The 11,940-nt window shown below is 38.2% G+C and overlaps 4 protein-coding genes and 2 non-coding genes across 6 annotated transcripts; all 6 read left to right on the top strand.

Annotated features, from left to right (window-relative positions):
* On the top strand, nucleotides 630-1,994 carry LOC104770466. Its single transcript, XM_010494898.2, has one exon. It carries the CDS (start codon nucleotides 846-848, stop codon nucleotides 1,659-1,661), a length of 816 nt encoding a protein of 271 aa, XP_010493200.1. The 5' UTR covers nucleotides 630-845; the 3' UTR covers nucleotides 1,662-1,994.
* Nucleotides 2,399-4,520, top strand: LOC104770465 (glucan endo-1,3-beta-glucosidase 5-like). The gene is made up of 2 exons (XM_010494897.2): nucleotides 2,399-2,942; nucleotides 3,016-4,520. Exons 1-2 carry the CDS (start codon nucleotides 2,590-2,592, stop codon nucleotides 4,172-4,174), a joined length of 1,512 nt encoding a protein of 503 aa, XP_010493199.1. The 5' UTR covers nucleotides 2,399-2,589; the 3' UTR covers nucleotides 4,175-4,520.
* On the top strand, nucleotides 4,923-7,190 carry LOC104770464 (probable pectinesterase/pectinesterase inhibitor 54). Its single transcript, XM_010494896.2, has 3 exons — nucleotides 4,923-5,284; nucleotides 5,607-6,194; nucleotides 6,284-7,190. Exons 1-3 carry the CDS (start codon nucleotides 4,957-4,959, stop codon nucleotides 6,979-6,981), a joined length of 1,614 nt encoding a protein of 537 aa, XP_010493198.1. The 5' UTR covers nucleotides 4,923-4,956; the 3' UTR covers nucleotides 6,982-7,190.
* On the top strand, nucleotides 7,134-7,205 carry TRNAC-GCA. Its single transcript has one exon. It is a non-coding gene; the product is annotated as a tRNA-Cys (tRNA).
* On the top strand, nucleotides 8,049-8,120 carry TRNAC-GCA. The gene has a single exon. It is a non-coding gene; the product is annotated as a tRNA-Cys (tRNA).
* LOC104770463 (DNA repair protein RAD51 homolog 1-like) lies at nucleotides 8,658-11,081 on the top strand. The gene is made up of 9 exons (XM_010494895.2): nucleotides 8,658-8,914; nucleotides 9,331-9,475; nucleotides 9,565-9,675; nucleotides 9,750-9,841; nucleotides 9,975-10,069; nucleotides 10,150-10,263; nucleotides 10,352-10,481; nucleotides 10,575-10,696; nucleotides 10,776-11,081. Exons 1-9 carry the CDS (start codon nucleotides 8,819-8,821, stop codon nucleotides 10,897-10,899), a joined length of 1,029 nt encoding a protein of 342 aa, XP_010493197.1. The 5' UTR covers nucleotides 8,658-8,818; the 3' UTR covers nucleotides 10,900-11,081.

Genomic DNA, 11,940 nt, shown 5'->3' with positions numbered 1-11,940 from the left:
GGGACTGTTATTTCCTCTTTGGTCTCCCTCACAAGAATGTAATTATCTTTGTTCTTCTTCTTCTTTTTTCTTTTTTTTTTTTTTTTTTCTTTTCCAAATTTGATTTGATTTTATTTTATTTTTTAGTGTGATCGATTGATCTATAATAGAAATTTACATAGTTGTCAATTTTTGTAAATTGGGTGGGGGATTTAATGGTTACATCTAGGAAATATAATAAAGATTTAATATCAATTTTATTTTAAACCTCTGATTTCTGATTTAGTTTGATACTAATACAGAGTAATACTAATGAACCTGAAGACATTTCTAAGCTGAAATGAGCTTTTCTTTAGAACACGATTTAAAATCACCAACAAACAAATCAAAAGGTTTATGAAATTTTATTAGGAGAAATAGAGGTTACCTTCTTATATTAATTTCATCAACAATGCTCATTACAACTTATACACATGTTACATGTACATGAATCACTTGCTAGAAAAACCTTGTCACATGAGCTAACATATTTGGCTCGTAATATTGAGTTTTGTGATGTTTGCTTCAATAGAGAGTTGGGTTTACGAATTTACGATTTAACTATATGTTTACATATCATAATTCTTCTTTGTTTTAGAGCTCTTACGAAAATGTTAAAACTACATAATAATGGTTTTTAAATCATGCTTGTAAAAAAATTATACATTGGCCAAAATAAAAAAGGAGGAGAGGGGAAGCAAATGAAGCACAGTCGTTTTGATGAGGTTACTAGGTCGGCTAAAAAAAAGATTGCTTTTTCTAATTTGGGGGTTTTCATAGAGAGGAGAAGAAGCTTGTTTCGTTTCTAACAATATCATCGCGTTCCGATGGCAGCGATACAGATGCTCGATCAGGTTGATGATTCCGCTGATTCACTGATGCAATCCGTACGCGAGGTCCAAACGAAGATGGCTCTGCTTCACTCCACTGTTGGCGACTTACTCAGCTCCATGTCTGCGACCCTAAATTCCATGGCCGAGATGAAGGAAGCACTTCTTCACCAACCCACTGCTCCGGAACCGTCTGAATCTAAAGTTACGGTGGATCAGGACCTCCCTGTAGCAGTAGCACCACCTCCACTTCCGACGAAACAATCGACCACCGCGCCGGTGGATAATAACTCAGTCAAAGAGCACCCGATGTCTCGCTACATTAAGCTGAAGAAGACGAAGGTCGAGATGCCAGTCTTCGAAGGAGGTCCCAATGTTTACTCGTGGCTCACCAGAGCCGAACGATACTTCGAATTCGGTAACTTCACGGACGCGGAGAAGATCCGATTAGCTTATATGAGTGTGGAAGGTCAAGCTTTGTGTTGGTTTAAACTTGAGGAACGTAAGCCTTTTCTAGATTGGAACGATTTCAAAGCTAGGGTTTTACAGAGGTTTGGGGATCCTAGATCTCCTATGGAACGTTTACTCTCTCTCGAACAGGATGAATCTGTGATACGTTATCTTGGTGAGTTCGAGGATCTCTCGGTGCAATGTTCGGGTCTCCCTGATTCTGTTCTTGAGGCTGTGTTCATCAAAGGGCTTAAGAAGGAGATTCAGGACATGCTCCGTATGTTTCAACCAAAGGGGTTGCATGATATCATCATGATGGCTCGTAGAGTGGAGAATAGTCCTTTTTGCCGTGTGATGAAATGAAGTGAACCCAGCAGTTACGGATTCTGAGTTTTAAGATCTGTGTCTTCGTAGAAAGAACTACAACCAGTTAGATTCTTACCCTCTTTTGGTGCTCTTGTGGCTTGTCTTTTTTGTGAATAGGTAAGCTCGTTCTGTTAGTTTCTCTTGTAGTCATCTTCTAGGCTCTAGCATTGAGTGTTATGACTTATGTCAAAGGAAAACATTTTTCTGTTTCTGGGTTGGTTTTGTTGTTTGAAGATGGTTTCATCTTTCATGTATTCATACAATTGCAACCTACAAAATCAGGGTTTTCTTTTGTCTAATCGTAATGGCTCCACCAATCATTATTACTTTCTTCTTTCAAGATCTAGTTTCTTTTGGCTATCTTTATAGGTATGTTTTGTGGTATCTTGGGTGAATCTGAAAATGTTATGACATATCTTTACAATGATATACCATTTGAGAAAATCTCAAGATTTGGGACTTGGGAGATTCCATCGGATTAATTAAAAAGTTTGTAAACTTTCTTCTAAAATATTCTCTAAGAAAGTAACTACAAAGGTTGTCTCCATCTCACACACTCTATTCCTTTCTTCTTCCCTCTCCCTCTTATTATTAGCATCAAGGATTACTCGTTATGTGTAAGTGACAATATTTATGTTTTAATATGTTTGTTTTTGGTACTAATACCTAAGACATGTTGAATAGTAGAATTCTATTGCTTGGATGGTTTAAATTGAGGTTTACCTCCAATGGAATCAAGTTCCTTTTTGAAGCACCATCACAAATACCTTTCCTTTCCCCTCCTTCTTCCATATACTCACCTTCCCCAAACTACCTACATCTGTATCTCTGTATATAATGCACACACATAAAACATAAATTCTCATTAGAGACCCCACACTGTCATTCCAAATCTTCCAGCCCAAATCTCACACTTTTTAGAGACATGGGTCGTCATGATACATACCAAATATTCATCCTTTTTTGTCTATCCTTATTGTTACATCACAACATATTGAAGAATGTGGAGGGCTTGGCATGTAACTGGGGGACACAAGCTAGCCATCCTCTGCCACCAAACATAGTAGTGAAGCTCCTTAGGGAAAACGGGTTCAACAAGGTTAAACTTTTTGAAGCTGACCCTGGTGCACTCAGAGCTCTTGGTAAATCCGGTATCCAAGTCATGGTCGGTATCCCCAACGATCTCTTGGCAACTATGGCTTCCACTGTCGCCAACGCAGAGCTCTGGGTTCAACAAAACGTCTCTCAATACATCTCTTTATACGGAACTGACATAAGGTAAATTGCATTGCACTTCTATAGCTAAAAACACACACATGCCCAAGTTTCTAAAGCTTTAATCGTTGGACAGATATGTAGCCGTGGGGAATGAACCATTCTTGAAAACATACAAGGACAGATTCATCCGTTCAACATACCCGGCACTACAGAACGTTCAAGCAGCTCTAGTGAAAGCTGGTCTTGGCAGGCAAGTCAAAGTAACAGTGCCTCTTAACGCCGACGTCTACGAATCCGGCGACGGTCTTCCTTCCTCCGGCGATTTCCGATCTGACATCAAAACCCTTATGGTCTCCATCGTTAGATTCCTAGCTGATTCCTTCTCACCAATCACCTTCAACATCTACCCTTTCCTCTCTCTCAACGCCGATCCAAATTTCCCGCGCGAATACGCTTTCTTCCCAAACGGATCAGGCGGTGGAGCTAAGCCTGTCGTTGACGGTTCCATCTCTTACACGAACGTCTTCGACGCAAACTTCGACACTTTAGTCTCGGCGCTTGAGAAAAACGGATTCGACGCGAACAAGATCGAGATCATCGTCGGAGAAGTCGGATGGCCAACGGACGGCGATCAGAACGCGAACCCAACGATGGCTCAGAGGTTCAACCAAGGGTTACTGAATCGTATACTTCAAGGACAAGGAACGCCTCGTCGGAGAACAGCACCGGAGGTTTACATATTCTCGTTAGTAGACGAAGACGCCAAGAGCATTGATCCCGGAAAATTCGAAAGACATTGGGGAATATTCTCTTATGACGGCGCCGTTAAGTATGCTCTGAGTCTCGGTAACGGACGTCAGTTGGCTCCCGCTAAAGGTGTTCGTTACCAGGCACGTGAGTGGTGCGTGCTCTCTTATCAAGCTGCGGGGAACGCTGGTGCCGTGTTGGCAACGTCTGCTTCGTACGCGTGTCAGAATGCTGACTGCACCTCGCTCGGGCCGGGGTCCTCGTGCGCGGGACTAGACCCTGCGGCGAATGCTTCTTATGCGTTTAATATGTATTTTCAGAAAATGGATCATCGTCGTGGCTCGTGTGATTTTAACAATCTTGGTGTTCTTACTAAGATTGATCCGTCGAGTGGTTCGTGTAGGTTTCCTATCGAAATTGATACGAGCAGGCACGAGATGTTGAAGCCGCCGCCTAGGAAATCCGCTGCACCGGAAGCAAATTGGTCGATGGTGGTAGCGGTTGCTGCGGGGATGGTAATCGGATGGACGGTCTTCTTTACTTGATCCTTGGAGGGTTTCTCATTTCGTTTGTACATTTTCATATGATTGTTTTCATTCTTTTTCTTACATCTTGTAAATACTATGGTCGATCATTGGACATACTATTATTAGTCTTTCATAGAACTGTTTTTGTTTTTTACTCTGATAATGAGTCAATGATGATCCGGTTCGTAGTGTGACAAGGTGAACGTTTGTGATTTGAGTCCATTGTCTGCAATGTCTTTGATGAGCCTCAAACGATTGAGTCAAAACCGTATCAAGTGTAGAAGCTTTTTAAATATAGATGAGCAACCAGAAGACAAAAAGGTATAACCACCCATTTTCAGATAAGGGAACTAGTTGTGATATTAGCAGTTATTATGTCACTCTTCCGTATGATTTGACTTATTCTGTAGAGTTGTTGCAATTAACAAAGTTGGGTTACATGGTGATTTTTTTCATATATACCACCGTATCTTCTTACCAATTAGAACTGATCGAGTTGTCCAACCAGAACTTTTTGAATTACTCCAAAGTCCAAAGTAACCAATACAAAATAGACAGAAAGAAATAGAAAGTGAGAGTTAAATTATCCTATCGAAGCCACTCAAGTCCCAAGCTACTCTATGAAAAAATGGTAGACCGCTAAACTAACTCACCAGACACTGACCTCATCACCTAAAACTAACTTCTTCTATACTCTATAAATCAATGCTAATCTCTAGTTCATTTGATATTATATATAAACTTTGCCTCATAAAGTAACCTAGAAAATAAATAAATAAAATATATTTTAAAAAAAAGAAATGGGTATTGTAGATATGGCTCTGTTTTGGGTGTTATTGGTCAATGCCCTTCTCCTCGTAAATGCCTCATCAAGAGTGCCATTTGCTTACCAAAATGGTTTGCAAAGGCATTGTAGCTCCACAAAGTACACTTCACTTTGTGTCCAAAACTTACGAGAGTTTCGACATGGGTCTATTGATCAAGGTCTCGACTTCGTGTCTTTCCTTGTTAACAAGACTATTTCTGACTCCAATATGCTACTTCCTCCTCTTTCTTCTCCAACGAGTTCATCCCAACTCGTTTCTCTGGAAGTTCCCGATGATGCGTTGCCTTCGACTTCGGTCTCAGGTACACAACATTTCTTCATTATCAACGTCTTAAGTTTATTTGAACCAAATCTAAATGTTGATAGAGAAATTATCGAAACACGTAATTCCTTATTGCCTTAACTTAACATTTTAATCTCTATAAGTAGCTATACTATTTGGTGGAAAATTATGAGTATGTATGAATATCATTTATATAGTTACAAAAGAAAAACCATTCATAAAGTAGTTAAATATATCTCTATTATCTCTACCAAGATACCTAATATTTTTGAAAAATTAAGCATGCAAGTACAGAGTCTCAGTACATATTATCAAAACCATTTTTTTTAAAAACGTTACAGATTATTGTGAACGGCTCATGAAGATGTCCACAAGACGACTTGGACAAGCCATGGAAGCTCTCAACGGCTCATCAAGAAAGCGTCACAGCAAACACGACGTACAAACATGGCTCTCCGCCGCAATGACTTTCCAACAAGCTTGCAAAGACTCCATCCTTGACTTCGGTGACTCCTCTTCTGCCTCCATCAGCCACGTAACACAGAAGATGGATCACCTCTCTCGGCTTGTCAGCAACTCCTTGGCCCTTGTCGACACAATCATGGAGAATCCAAAGCCAAAGACAGAGTCAACTGCTCTTCCCCGATGGGTCACTGCCGGAGAACGGAGACTACTAGTAGGTAGAGCAAGAGCACACGTGGTAGTCGCCAAAGACGGATCTGGAGATTACCGTACCGTGATGGAGGCTGTCACGGCTGCCCATGGACGTGGCAGGTTCATTATTTACGTGAAAAGAGGGGTTTACAAAGAGAAAGTAAGTATCCATAAACATGAGATTACTTTGATAGGAGAAGGCAAAGACCAGACGGTGATTGTCAGCGATGATAGCTTCGCCGGAGGAACTTCTGTGCCGGAGACGGCTACAATGAGTTAGTACATACGTTCATTCATTTATACACATAAATCATTAATACCAAAACTAGATTGTGTTTGATACTTAAAAATGCAATTCTTGCAGCCGTTACGGGTGACGGATTCATCGCACGAGATATCGGAATCAAGAACACGGCAGGGCCAAGAGGACAACAAGCCATAGCATTAAGCATCACATCAGACCAGTCAGTGTTATACCGATGTAGCATCTCCGGTTATCAAGACACACTCTACGCAGCTGCCTTACGTCAGTTCTATAGAGAATGCGATATTTACGGAACCATAGATTTCATATTCGGAAACGCGGCTGCGGTTTTCCAAAGCTGCAACATATTCATGCGTCGTCCTCATGGTGTCAAGGCCATTAACGTTATTCTCGCTAACGGGAGGACAGATCAGCGTCAAAACTCAGGATTCGCCCTCCATAGTTGTAAGATCCGGACGGATTCAGATCTTTCTCCCGTGAAACATAGGTATAGCTCATACTTAGGACGGCCGTGGAAGATGTATTCGAGGGCTGTAGTGATAGAGTCGTATATTGACGAAGCGATAGCTGAGGAAGGATGGGTCGGGTGGTTAAACTCAGGGGACGAGGTACTAAAGACATTGTACTTTGGAGAGTTCAAGAACTATGGTCCGAAAGCTAGAGTTTCCAAGAGGGTTACGTGGCAAGGGTTTCACTTGATTGGGTTTGAAGAGGCGAGTTACTTTAGCGTTGGTAAATTCATTGATGGTGTTAATTGGTTGCCTTCTACGGGTGTTAGTTTCACTTCTGGGATTTAGTGAAAAAAGAAAACGAAAAGGAGAAGGAGAAGACGTTATGATGAATGAATAGTACAGATTAACATCAATTCAGTTTTATATGGTCATTAATGTAAGACTTTATACCAAACAAATTTAAGACTTTATACTAAATATTCTATCAACGTTCACATGGGTCCATAGCTCAGTGGTAGAGCAATTGACTGCAGATCAATAGGTCACCGGTTCGAACCCGGTTGGGCCCTAGTTTTTTATATATGTTTACCAATATAATTTTTCTTTTATAAGAGTGACTTTGTGTGTCTGTTTTTTTTCTTTCCCTGGAGTAAACTCAAGAGCTTTGGTTTGATACATACTAGCATTTGGCGTCTAGTTGTCAACCAATCTTTAACTTTGAGGTTTTAGCTGGCAATTTGTATTTTTCATCATGTTAAAATGTTGGCAATGTTGTTTGTATGTACCCCATTTAAGGAAATATTGTTTGTATGTACCCCATTTAAGGAAATGTTGTTTTTATGTTAAACAAAATATTGTAGTGTCATGGTTTAATTGGTTCGTAATTCGTAATAATCGTTTTTGGTAATTTGTTTTCTTTTTAACAATAAAAATGTTTGTTAGGTATTTTATTTTTTTAGGGGCAAAGTTTGGAATAATTTATTTTATTTGGTTAATATAAATTTTCCCAATTTGAAAACGAATTGTAGTTTTTCTTCTGACACTTTAAATCCTCCTATGTAGATTACAAACAATTTCTATAATTCGTTTTTGATATAATATAAGTTATTTTGACGGGGAAAAAAGAAAAAATATTCCATTAGTATATACAGTCTAGATGACGATTCATTTTTTATTTCAAAATTTTACTAGATAATTTATCACTTTGAAGTAAAAAAACTAACAATCCATTTACTTTTGCATTTATAATATATTAGAAAATGAAAATGAGTTTTAATTGCCATGGCTTAATTTGTTTGTGTTATGCTTTTGGTAATTTGTATGATTGCTAGATAATTGACCTGACTATGCTAAAACTTACAATAATTAATAAAATAAATCAATTAAAACTTTTGAGTTTATTAAATCAATATGGGTTCATAGCTCAGTGGTAGAGCAATTGACTGCAGATCAATAGGTCACCGGTTTGAACCCTGTTGGGTCCTTCCTTTTTTCTTTTTCTTTAAGTCTTTCTTTTTTACCAATAATTTGTTTTTACCATACCTTAAATTAGATAATAAATTAGATAACCAATTATATTTTTTTGCTTCAATAAGTGATTACTAAATTATTGGAATTATAGAATAGTAAAATTGTGGTGGTTCTCGGAAATTGAACACGTAAATGTCATTTGGGTGGCGACACATATTGTATTTCCAAAGATTAATTTAACATATTTATATTAAAAATTAATTTAAAATGATATGGAAATATAAAAAAAAATGACACCATTATCATTTAGAATTTTATGCATCTTGTTCAGTATTTTGTCAAATTTAAAATTAATATGGTAATTATTTAATTAAAAATAAGGAGGATTTGTGTTTTGTTAGTAACTTAAAATAGGAATTGATCTAACTTAACTCTAACTGATTAAGTAATGGGCCAAATCCGTTTGGGCTTTTAAGATTCCCAATACGAGCATTGGCTAAGAAGAAAAAGCTAATCTAAACGCAATCGAGACTTGTCGAAGAAGCCTTTGTCCCAAATCCCAATCGTCTTGTATAATTTTGGTTGTGGTTGTGGCGCTTCTTTCAATTACTTTTCAGTTTCGCCAGTTCCCTCCACTCGCAATTCTCTCTTATTTTGCTCTCTCGCATTCTCTGGGTTCCCCGAATCTGTTCTGAACTTCCGATTGATAGCGATGACGACAATGGAGCAGCGAAGAAACCAGAACGTTGTCCAAGAACAAGACGACGAAGAGATACAGCACGGCCCTTTCCCCGTCGAACAGCTTCAGGTTTCAATTTCTCAATTTCTTCCAGATTTTATCATTTCTCGTGGAATTTTACCTTCGCGATGCCTTAGCTTCACTAGATCTTGCGTCAATCGAAATGGGTTCGGCTTGAATTCGCTAAAGTTCTATGCTTTTTTTCCACCCTGTGTTCGTCTTCGCGATGTGAAAAAAATGTGAATATTGAGCGAGAATTGGGTTTCGCTACGATCTGTAGAGAAGAATCTGTTTTAGGGTTCCGATAAAGTTGACTTTTTTGGGGTTTTAGACTCCATTCTGGGTAGCTTCTCTCTTGTTGTGACTCCAATGTCATATAATCACTCAATTCGTTTAATTCGTGTTCATGAAGGAGATGAATTCGGGTTTTTTTTGTTATTTGTGTTATTTGGTATTTCATCTCTTTAATCCTGCAAAAACTTCAGGCGGCAGGTATAGCTTCTGTTGATGTAAAGAAGCTTAGGGATGCTGGTCTCTGTACTGTTGAAGGTGTTGCCTATACTCCAAGGAAGGATCTCTTGCAGATTAAAGGAATCAGTGATGCCAAGGTTGACAAAATCGTAGAAGCAGGTATGTGTTACTAACCTTTTTTGCTTTACTTCTCTTTGATGGTTTTAGAGTTTTTGTGTTTCTTATTGGTGTGTTTTCTTATGTGACAGCTTCAAAGCTGGTTCCTCTTGGTTTCACTAGTGCGACCCAGCTTCATGCCCAAAGACAGGAGATCATTCAGATTACATCTGGATCAAGGGAGCTTGACAAAGTTCTTGAAGGTTGGTTCTGGTTTCCAGTACATCTCAAAACCGCGTTTTGCTATTTTGATCTTACTTTGCCGTATTCTCAACAGGAGGAATTGAAACTGGATCCATCACTGAGTTATATGGTGAGTTCCGCTCTGGAAAGACTCAGTTGTGCCATACGCTGTGTGTAACTTGTCAAGTAAGAGCCCTTTTTTTGAACTTACTTATTTAGCTATTGTTGCTTATTTAGCAGTAATGATCTTGAATTTCTTCTTACACTTTCACAAAACTGAGAAAGATATTCACATTAAGGTTTATGTTTAAATGATTAGCTACCCATGGATCAAGGAGGTGGAGAGGGTAAAGCGATGTACATTGATGCCGAGGGAACATTCAGGCCACAAAGACTCTTACAGATAGCTGACAGGTATGTTTCTTTGTAACATACGTTCATGATGGGGTTCTTGAGACATAATATTCTGGAAATAATCAATTAAAATGTTGCAGGTTTGGATTAAATGGAGCTGATGTACTTGAAAATGTTGCCTATGCAAGAGCGTATAATACTGATCATCAGTCAAGGCTTTTGCTTGAAGCAGCATCAATGATGATTGAAACAAGGTGTGCTAAGTTTATTTTGGTGTTCTGTTATGTTATGTTTACTACGAGAGTGCTAAATGCGAAAGTTGCAATGACCGTTTTGGCACAGGTTTGCTCTCATGATTGTCGATAGTGCTACCGCTCTTTACAGGACAGATTTCTCTGGAAGGGGAGAGCTTTCGGCTCGACAAATGCATCTTGCAAAGTTCTTGAGAAGTCTTCAGAAGTTAGCGGATGAGGTGAACATTCAGTAATACTACTAACTGTTTCCTTTCCAGAATTTCTCTGAGACACCATCCTGAAGTATTCTCTCTTATGTGTAATGGCTCTAGTTTGGTGTGGCTGTTGTTATAACAAACCAAGTAGTTGCGCAAGTAGATGGTTCAGCTCTTTTTGCTGGTCCCCAATTTAAGCCAATTGGTGGGAATATCATGGCTCATGCCACCACAACAAGGTCTGTAATGTTTGCAAATTCGATGAATCCTTGTTACTTGTTGTTTAGAGTTCATTGGCAAATTGTGTTTGTTGTACAGGCTGGCGTTGAGGAAAGGAAGAGCAGAGGAGAGAATCTGTAAAGTGATAAGCTCGCCATGCTTGCCAGAAGCGGAGGCTCGATTTCAAATATCTACGGAAGGTGTAACAGATTGCAAGGATTGAAGTATTTTGGTCACACAGTGCCTCGCTTCTCTGTCTTTTGTGTTTTGCAAATCCTTCACTTGTAATAATGTCAAAGAACCATTTTCTGTCGATCATTGTAATACAAGTAGTATTGATAGAGCAAAAGAGCCTTTTGTAAGTAGTTTTCTCGGGTAATGAAACTTACTACCTTTTTTGTTTCACACAGCCTCGCTGATATTACTTTCATTTAAAAAAATTACCGTGTGAACAGTCAATGTTTTTGTCAATAGATTTTTATCAATAATAGAAAAATTCGATTACTCACATTGACAAGATCGTAATCGAATATATAGTTTCCTTTAATATAGTTTAAAAAAATAAATTATAACAGTATTTCATGCAAATTCAAAAAAAGAAAGAAATACCACTAGTCCGAAATACACATTGAAAAAGATCGTAATCGAATATAAAGTTTCCTTTAATATAGATAAACTTGTCATAATTAGTTTATGTCTTTTGACCCCCAACAAAGAAAAATACTTAGGTTCACCCTCCATTCATCCCCTCTTCTCTCAGCCAATCAGAATCTTCCATCTAATATTTTATTTCAAAAATAAATTTAAATTAAATTAAAAAGCAAACCAAATTAAGGAAACAAATTCTGTATACTTTTAATTAAGGAAAGTTAAATATTGGCTTGGTTTAGATTTTTACACTTAGAATAAAATTATGTCGGTTTGGGTTTACAAATGAAGTGGTTAGGGCTTAGATTTTACAATTAAAACGAAATTATATGTCGGTTTGGGTTTACAAATGAGGTGGTTAGGGTTTAGATTTTACAATTAGAACGAAATTATATGTCGGTTTGGGTTCACAAATGAGATAGTTAGGGTTTAGATTTTACAAGTAGAACAAAATAATATGTCGGTTTGGGTTCACAAATGAGATGTTAGGGTTTAGATTTCACAATTAGAACGAAATTATATGTCGGTTTGGGTTCACAAATAAGATGGTTAGGGTTTAGATTTTATAAGTAGAACGAAATTATATACGGTTTGGGTTCACAAATGAGATGGTTAG

The sequence above is a fragment of the Camelina sativa genome, chromosome 20, assembly GCF_000633955.1.
Source record: "Camelina sativa cultivar DH55 chromosome 20, Cs, whole genome shotgun sequence".
In the NCBI taxonomy this organism is placed as follows: Eukaryota; Viridiplantae; Streptophyta; class Magnoliopsida; order Brassicales; family Brassicaceae; genus Camelina; species Camelina sativa.
The sequence above is the reverse complement of the archived record's forward strand: the minus strand, read 5'-3'. Positions and strand labels throughout refer to the sequence as shown.